Source organism: Dromaius novaehollandiae, chromosome 1 (genome assembly GCF_036370855.1).
Source record: "Dromaius novaehollandiae isolate bDroNov1 chromosome 1, bDroNov1.hap1, whole genome shotgun sequence".
Lineage (NCBI taxonomy): Eukaryota > Metazoa > Chordata > Aves > Casuariiformes > Dromaiidae > Dromaius > Dromaius novaehollandiae.
This window is the reverse complement of record NC_088098.1, coordinates 132,034,163-132,043,313: the sequence shown is the minus strand read 5'-3', so window position 1 is coordinate 132,043,313 and position 9,151 is coordinate 132,034,163. Positions and strand designations below refer to the sequence as shown.

At 36.9% G+C, this 9,151-nt stretch overlaps 1 protein-coding gene across 4 annotated transcripts in view; it reads right to left on the bottom strand.

Annotated features, from left to right (window-relative positions):
• Window positions 1–1,520: 1,520 nt before the first annotated feature.
• KLHL15 (kelch like family member 15) overlaps window positions 1,521–9,151 on the bottom strand; it is a 75,308-nt gene continuing 67,677 nt past the window's right edge. For 2 of the 4 annotated variants that reach the window (XM_064498235.1, XM_026103390.2), the window contains 2 exons: window positions 4,808–4,904; window positions 1,521–1,829 (listed from right to left, as the gene is read on the bottom strand). In XM_064498235.1, coding sequence (XP_064354305.1) covers window positions 4,848–4,904 — 57 coding nt within the window. In that variant the 3' untranslated portion in view covers window positions 1,521–1,829; window positions 4,808–4,847. Of the gene's footprint in view, window positions 1,830–1,918; window positions 4,445–4,807; window positions 4,905–9,151 lie in introns of all 4 variants that reach the window. The other 2 variants (XR_010385293.1, XM_064498245.1) reach the window with 2 other exon arrangements.

The following is a 9,151-nucleotide window of genomic DNA, read 5'->3' as shown; positions in this document are numbered from 1 at the left end:
ACATATGTATATGAATCAAGATTCAAAGCTGCTGTGTTTGAATGCAGATTAGCTAATGCAGCAAACTGGACATGGCAAGTTTCATTTTGCCTCCACAGTCAGTATAAAAGAACAAAACAAGGGTCACAACTGCCTTAAAAAGGAGAATGAGGAAGCATATCTTGGTGCAGTCTGATAGTCAAAATACCTAAGAATCACCAAGTAATTATGTTCCTAAATGCCAGTGTGGCATACGCCAAATATTACTGAACAAAATGTAGGTATTTAAACCTGTATTCCTAACTGACTGGTAATAATTTCCCCCAAGATATGAGTACATATAAGTGCAGGCCTACTTTTAATTGAAGACAGAAATCTGTGCTTATATTGTAAGATCTGTGCAATGCAGCAGTTACAACATGTCCGTTCCAAGTTTCTTTTTCACTATTGACAAAAACACTACTTTGATCCTCCCAAGCCTGTTTGAACTGTGTTGGCAAATTTCAAGTAAAAAAAATTTATCATGCAAGAATTCTGCTCTCCTTGTTAAACCAGCAAGCACCCATCCATACCAGCACAAAACATTCATAAAAACATGCACAAAGCATGTTGCGAGATACTATTTTCCTGCCTGAGGCAACCACATGCCTTGTGCCTGTACTGAAGAGTTGGCCTGTTTTATAATGCCTACACAGACTGATATTTGCATTGCCAAGGTCTGTTTGTTTTTCTCTAAATATTCGTGGAATATACCCAGTAGGATTACCTACCAAGAAATAACGATGATTTTAAAACAATGTTTTTTTTAATCCAATTTACTTGGTATTTCCTGCCTGTTCTTTTTAGAAAGCTAGTACCTCACAAGCACATATTTCATTCTACCATTCCCCTCATATTCACTGATGGTTAATTTACAAGCATTAAAGACTCACCAACAGAGTTTTAAATGCTATGAGCTACTTGGATTACAGTAACTTGCAAAACACCATCCCCCAAATGAGAGCTTCATGTAAATGGCCACAAATGATGAAAGGGTTTTATTGTGCAAAGATTTCAAAATGCTGGAAATCCTTTTGTATTTCCCTTCTGCTTCACTTTTTCCCCTCCCCTAGCTGGGAATAAGGAAACAGCTAAGTCATTCTATAGCTGGTTCCCACCAACACAACATTCTGATTCTCACTGAGCTGTGCATTCGAGCAAAAACAAGAACAAACATTAACAGCTCCATTCCCATCCATCTACTAGAAAGGAACTCACAGATGCTTCATTATATACCTCCCACTGGCACTGATGAGGCAGAAGATTTGTATAAAAAGGAGGGGGAGACTCAGACAAAACACAGGATTCATTGTAAATGTTCGCATTCATAATTCTATTAGCTAATGCTAACCAAAACATCATGCTACTTTAAGCTTTTCCTCACTTGTTAAAACAGACATTGTCAACAGCATCTCAAGAACCATAGTCTACTATGTTTCATAAATTGTGCAAATGTCATATATTTTAGTTAAAGGATATAGCAGGAGGAAAACAATCAGAACTGTTTTATGTAATTGGAATTTTATTTTACATATAAATAATAAGAAGAGACTGAGGAATTTTGAGACTTCCTACTTGCAGACCTTGCAATAGGACCCACTGACTCCCATTGCAGAATTAAGGACAAGGTCTCAGGCTGACACAAAATACGCAGTGTCCTTTCAGAGATTCCATACCAGAAGATGATACAGGGTGCTGTCAGTCTTTCCTGAGGCAGAAGGCAGATTAGTTACATTCAAAGTCAAAATGGATTCAGATGTTTTCCTCTTTTTCTTGTGAAATTGTTGCTCTTATGTAAGTTTTATAGTCATCTATACCCAAAGAAAGTGGATAAAGGATAAAGGGGAAAGGGAGGGTGGGAGAGAGAAAGCAGAATTAAAATATCATAGATATTTTGTACCTGCTGTCAGAATGCAGTTTCAAATTTTTTTTCTTTGGTTTGGCAAGTTGATCAGAATCTATGAGGATGATCATTTTCAATGCCAATTTATTCCTAGTATAGAGATTTAATGCTTCATATTACTGATTGCAGCCACAGTAATAGAGCATTAATCATTATGTTTGCTCCAGAGATCTTGATTTCTGTAGTTGAGCTGTATGCAAATATAAAAATGAAAGAACACTTCCCAGAAACAAAACACCAATGGCAGTCTTGTGTAATAAATTAACTTTCGCAAATGGAATTCTTTCTAATTCCTATTAAGTGTATTTTCTCCCTGATCTTGCTTACTCTGCTGTAAATCCAGGGCAATATAACTTAAACAAATGGAAATAGTAAAATATAGAATCCAAACAGAGTGAAAATGAGATATGCTGTCTTCATGGAAAAACACAGACTCATGTAGCTTCCATGCAACTCATCAGCACAACAGCTGGATAAAATTAAACTTAGTTCTCCTGCGGTGGGATGTGGTTTGAGCTGTAGTTTGCCTATAAGCATTAACAACAAACATGCAATAAAGGAGGTGCAATGCTGCTGGGTTTTTTGGAATGAAGGAATATTTAACTGCCTGTCTCCATCCCAAAGTGATTTTGTCCTGGGCTGACTGTTTAATTCAAAGACCTATGCTGTGGCAAATCTTTATGAGGAAAATGACATTGTATTTATTTTAGTAACCAGATTCAACTAGGAATATTGCCAACAGTTTAAAATACAGTGTGACTCTTAGGACTGATCTCATTTGGTATAAACAAACACATCTTTTCAAAGATCACAGCAGTGCCCTCCAACCTTTGGGATCACCGAAATCCAACAAAACATCTGGACTTAAGTAAGCATGGTGTTGAATAACGGGATTTGAATTCAAGCAGAAGTAACAAATCACCACCCCCACAGAACAGCTGAAAATTGATACTGAATTGAACTTTCACCATCTGGCTCCTTCAGGTCAAAAATCTAGTGGTTTCGTTTATGTAGCTCCTCTAGAAACAACATGAGGCAAAGTAAGCAAATTTCAAAAGCACTCAGGTACATGAGCAGATTAACTCTTTAAAAAGACAGCCAGTAAAATGACATCTGAGACAGCAGCTGTTAATGAGGTATTCCTCAAAATTTACTATTTATGTCATTGACATTCTGAGGACAAAGGTTTTGGACGACTTTTATATAAACCTTCCTGACAAGCTTTTGTTCCTTTTCTTTAAGGGAAAACCTGCTTTAAGCAGGTGCTAACGTCTCAAAGAATAAATAAAGAGCTGACAAAAATTATATTCACAGGGTAAGAAACGTTGAAAGAAGAAGGAAAAAAAGGTGATTTAGAGATTTCTGTTTCTGATGAACTTTGACACTTGTACAGTGTCCCACATAAACAAGAGATCAATGTTCCTGGCTTTCTATCATTTAGTAGCTCCATCCTGATTCACAACATGCACAATATTTTAGTGACTTACCTTTTCCTCTTGGTTTTCCTGGGTATCTTTACTCTAAGCAAGACTGTTCTTCCTATTTTTTTGTATTTTTATTTTATGGAGCTTTTTTATAAAATATTAAGAGATCACTTTCATACTTAAAAGCTTTTTATTTATACATCTGAAGGACAAACAAATGTTCAGTAAATCAACCGCTCAACATAATTCTCCTCACAAGGGCAAAGGCAACTATAGCAATTAAAAATACATTAATGGAAACACAACACTAGAGACTAGCTTTGCTTTTAAAACTGACCAAGTAAAAGTGGAATACTTACTCAGCAGATATGTGCATTGCATCACATCTGCATAACATTTGTGACTGCTGATGATACATGGCAGGGGGTGGGAGAGGAACTTATGCAGTTTTCTAAATTCAGACTATATTTAAATAGTTGGCAGTTGAGGGTGGAGAGCGGAAGTAAATGGAATACTGCATACAAAAATAGTGAGGAGTCCCTACAAAAGTAGGTTTTCTGATGAAAAGTAATTCTTTATCATAATCCAGAAATAATGTTTGGTATAGAGGAGCAACTAGAAAAAGTGTTCAGAAAAGACATCCCATATCAACTGATAATTGTTCAAAACTGATAATAATATGTTGCACATACATCATCCGGTATTTTGTACTAAATTGCATCCAATTGCATTATCGTGAGTACTAATATGCCTCAAATACATAGCAAGTTTTGTCCTACTATCTTGAACTATCTTTACAAAGTTGGGAATGAGAGACTTGCCTGATGTTAAAAAACAACTCAGTGGCCAAGTCTGAAACAGAACTGGAGTCTCAACTCTGTTTCTGGCTCAGAGAACTGGGAAACACTGCTTCCATTTCCTCCAGCACTGGCTCCCCACAGACAAGGCATGCCTCATTAGTGAGGAGCATCAACATAAAAGGTGAAGCACAGGGTGGACTGTTGAAGGCTTTAAGATGAGGTTGTACCCCGGTGTTGCTGAAGCTCAAGAGGCACAACATATCATCAGCAGGAAAGAGGTTCTTCTCCCCTCCTCACACCTGCACAAGTGTGAGAGGAGGCAAATGACAAGGGCAAAAAAGTCTTCGGTAAAGGAGGCAGGAGTGGTAAGCTGAGAAAAAACAATGCTTTAACAAGGCCTGGCTAAAAATTTTTTGGGAACCACTGGAGAAGACTTTTAAACTTACTTGCTGCATTCTAAAGGTGAGTTTCGATTAGTTAAGTACTGTTTAGGAGAAAGCATTTTCTTGATCAATACTAATAATGAATACAATTATCACCTCTCTTCCCCAATTATTCATCAGTCTAAGGAAGGTATCTGTAAGTTAAACTTGCAAGTGTTCCATTTTTCCAGGTTATTTTGCTGCTGTAACCACATATTACTATTAGTCTTTATCTTTTACCTGTTTGATGTGCAAGTGATTTGGTGTTCTACTTCCGGGCTCACTCCTCATTTGAAACAGCATGGACTTCCAGGGGCTTGTCACCATCTGTATCACCCTTAAGGAATGAAAAATACACACAAAACCTCAATTGAGGCACTCCATGATTAATGTTTTTGCCAGAACAGAAACCCTCTTCAAAAGCTAAAACAAAAAGTTCCTGCAAAACCAAATGGTTGATGAGACTAATTCAGTAAGATACACTCAGATATGATCTTCCCCCAAAGTGTTTCTAAATTTTAGTCTTCCTGCAGTTAGCTCTGAAATTAAAGGATTTGAAAGAACAAGTAGTTCAACAGAAATCCTTTAATTGACTCATTTTTGCCTGCGCTAATAACAGAAGATGAGTTCGCACAGATTATAGTTGCCATTTTGCATTCTTTGAATTCTCTGTTGATTTATACAATAGGCCTCTTTTACCACATACCCTTTGAAAGCGTGTTCTCACACTTTCTCTGAAATAAATGATAGAAATCAAAGAACGAAGAAAGGCTTGTTAGAACATCTGGTCCATTTATTTGCCAAGTATACTACAACAAACAGTCATTTGATTATAGCTTTAAATAGATATCAATTAAAAAAAATACTTAAAGGGCTGCATACACAGCTAGGGGAATGAAACACATGACATACAAAGGCAGGCTGAGAGATCCAGATCTGTTCAGCCTGGAGAAGACAAGACAAAGGGGAAATCTAATTGCTATCTACAGCTATTTAATGAGTGCTTATGTATTTAACAGTGTCACACTCCTCTCAGAGGCACACAGCAAAAGGACAAGAGGCAAAGAACACTGTTGCAGCATGGGAAATTTCTATTACAGATAAGGAAAAAAATCATCACATGATCAAACACTGAAACAGGTTTCCCAGAGAGGCTGCTGAATCTCTGTCCTTGGAGCTGTTAAGCGCTTCACTGGACAAAGCCTGAGCGACCAGATCTAACTTCAAAGCATCTTTGAGCGGGGGTTGGAGGAAATCATGAGAAGTCCCACCCAACCTCAATTATTCGTAAATTCTAAGAACATGAAAATTAAATTGCCTTTTCTTTTTCCTTATAAAAAGGGATGTTCACCAATATGCCTTAAATAAATGTGACTGAAAATGTAATAAAATAAGCCAGAAGAGACTAGAAAAGATAAAAATTTCACAGGACAGGTACCATACATGTTCCAGTACAGATGAAACACTACGAATAAGGCTCTGCGTCTATGAGACTGTGCTGACACTGTGCTGAAGACACAGACTCAAAACAGGAAGATTCAATGATGAAGATAACTTCAAATTTCTAATTCTTCATTTCTCATACACTGATGTTTGGATGAAGCACTGATTTATTTCCCATAACTAAAGATTACTCTTCTCCCCCTCTGTAAAGTGCTGCGCAAAATTTCTTGTTATCAACTGTTAGCTTTACATAGAATTGGATGGAAAAATAAAATTCTGTTTCTTATACATTGAGAGAGAGAGCGAGAGAGAGATTTCCATGTTTTTGGGACTTGCTGGAACAAGAAAAATAAAGAAAAAAACCCAAGATTTTACTACATCACAGATACTTGTTGAAGATGGTTTGAGTTCTTTAATATTTCAGGTTCTGAAGAGGCATTCTCCAAAGAACACTTTACTTAAAAACTTTCTCACAAGGTGTAATATCACTCAATTATCTTACAAAACTTTAATGTACCTTAAGCTGCAGTCAGTCACCTCAACTTTTTATTCTTATTCCAAATATGTGTAGCAAGAGCTTTGAAAGGTAACTCTTTCCTCCAAAAAAGCCATTCTGTTTTGATCGCAATTCCAGATAGTTAACAGTTAAATGAAATCACATCTACAAACCACATCCATTTCAAAATAATGATCTACTCTATAGTTCTCCAGCACAGGAACTTGTAAATTATGACATTTTGCAACTTATCATGAACAACTTGACTCAAAACCTGATCTTAAGGGTTACTGAGTTCTTAACAAGCGAACTAAAAATAAGCTGCTCATAAACATTCTATGTTTTTCCACTTGTTTGTTTTAGTTTGTAAAAAAAAAAAAAAAAAAAAAACCCACCTAGGTAAGCTTTTTTGTTGTCCTGAAAGAAAGAAAACAAAAAACTATTAAAACATATGAGAAAATAGAGGTCTTGCTCTGTTCCTTTGTTTTTGTGAGATTAGTAGGTCTCACAGAGCTTATCTTCACTAGTGGGCTGAATTCAAGTCAGCCCACTGCTAAACTGTTATTACTCATACACAAACTCAGCTGCTGAATTAGCAATTAAGAAATTCTTGCAACTCCACTTGCTGTATGCCCGCCATGTAAATAAAGAATCTGGAGTATAACTTGGTAGAGCAGTAATATGGATAGCTAAAAAACCAGAATTCTTTGAGCTGGCACAAAAGATAACCACACCTAATTTCACAACAAAGTGTCAAGGTCCTTCAGTCACGTTCAACCCTCATCCTCAAAACAACAGAATTAAAAAACATGTTTAGATCAATGATGCAAAAGACAGACCTCTTTTGTGGCATGATGCTCTCTAACAAGAGGGCGACACATATCCAAGACAGTCTTTCCACTTTCTGACTCAACAGAACCGCTTCCTAATATAAGTGATGGCCAGAGGAGTTAATGCATCAAAGCACTATCCCACAGCAGAAGCTGCAGTATTTTGCATTCTTACATATCTGACAGTTTCAACTGAAAGGTAACAGATGAGAAACCTCCATAAACACATTCATTTGTAAAGTGTTCAATAAACTGGTATCCCTTGGGCTAAAAAAAGAAAAAAAATCATTATTTGAAATTCAAAGGAATATTGGAACCAGGGGGACTGTAAACAATGGATTCTATAAGCTTTCAGTATGCAAGTGACTAAAACATCTCTCGGCTTAGCTCACAGTATCTAACAGAGATGCCTTGAGACCTCCATTTTAAACACCAAGCTTCAGAAAATGTAATGATTTCTCTGAAAATTCTCCTTTCATCCAGAGGAAAATCCCCATATGGCTAGGTTGCCTATGTCAAAAAAGCCAAAAGAAGGTTGGCTTTTTTCCTCACATCACAGCATTAGAGCCTAATCTGAGGTCAAAGTCAATTTCTGCTGTTACCTCTACAAAGGTCTTGCAGATGCCCAGGCCCCTTTATGCTGGCACCTAACCTTAGAAATCCTAACTCCAAAATTAGATGCACGTATCTTTTATGATTATGGAAAATTCCTAAAAGGTAGAGTCTAGCCATTAGGGGGAAAAAAAACAAGGAAAAAAACACACACACCCCCAAGTTGCAAAAGAAAAACAAAGCATTTGGGCTTGCAGATTAATAATTTACTTTTGCTCTGGTCTCTTTTCTTTGCAATATATTTCTTAGAATAATCATAACATCACTGCTTTATCTTATTTGTCCTTTCCTAGTCAACCACCAACAATTATTCTCCATCTTTTATTTTTAGCTGAGTTTGAACTTAAATCTCTCAGAAACATGAAGCAGTTTTAAAATGTTACACAGTGTATTTTAGGTTGCACTAAAGAAAAACAAAAACTTTTCTTTCATACAGAGTAGATTATTTCTTTCCCACCTTTCTAACATATTTAAACTCACTGCAGCTCAAACTAAGGATCCAATCCAAAAAAGTAATTTTTCTTTAAACAAGTTTCACTCTGTTGCTGTTCTTACTGCCAAGTAACAACAGGAGAGAGTATGACAGTAGCAGTATTTTCTGTCAGCAGTAGATGTTTATCATTTAGTTGATGGAGTCAGATGACTAACTTTCACCTGTCTGTTGAGTAGCTACTGAAGACAAGTCTTACAGGGATCCACAGCAAAAAGAATTTCTCTCAGCCGCTTATGTTGTGTTTTAAAACATACTCAAAACTCAAGTGACTTCAAACTGTCCTCCTAAAACACAATTTAGGCTCACTACAGTCACAAGCTGTGATGGTCACTGTAAGGCTAACCAGTCAAAACACTGGCACTGCAACTTCCACCAGAGCCTTTGGGTGAGCAAACTCCAACTCCATTGTCTCCTCGAAGCCTGCTCTGAGCAAGCACAGGAAACAAGCACCCAAAGCAAAGCGGTTTTTGCGCTTGGAAGCAGTCTGTCACCAGCTAACACTTCATAAAATGTCCAAACAGCTATGTTTAATTAAAAAAATCCAAACACAGTATTGGTAAATCACAAATAGTTTCTATCAACAGACCAGGCTGGAACGAAAACCAAACAGTAAGCTGCAAGAGTTTCTCTTGACAACAGGCAACAAGGAAATTAGTATGCTCTAAGATCTTATTAGAGATTGGAGCAAAGTGGGAAAGAGCACAAACACG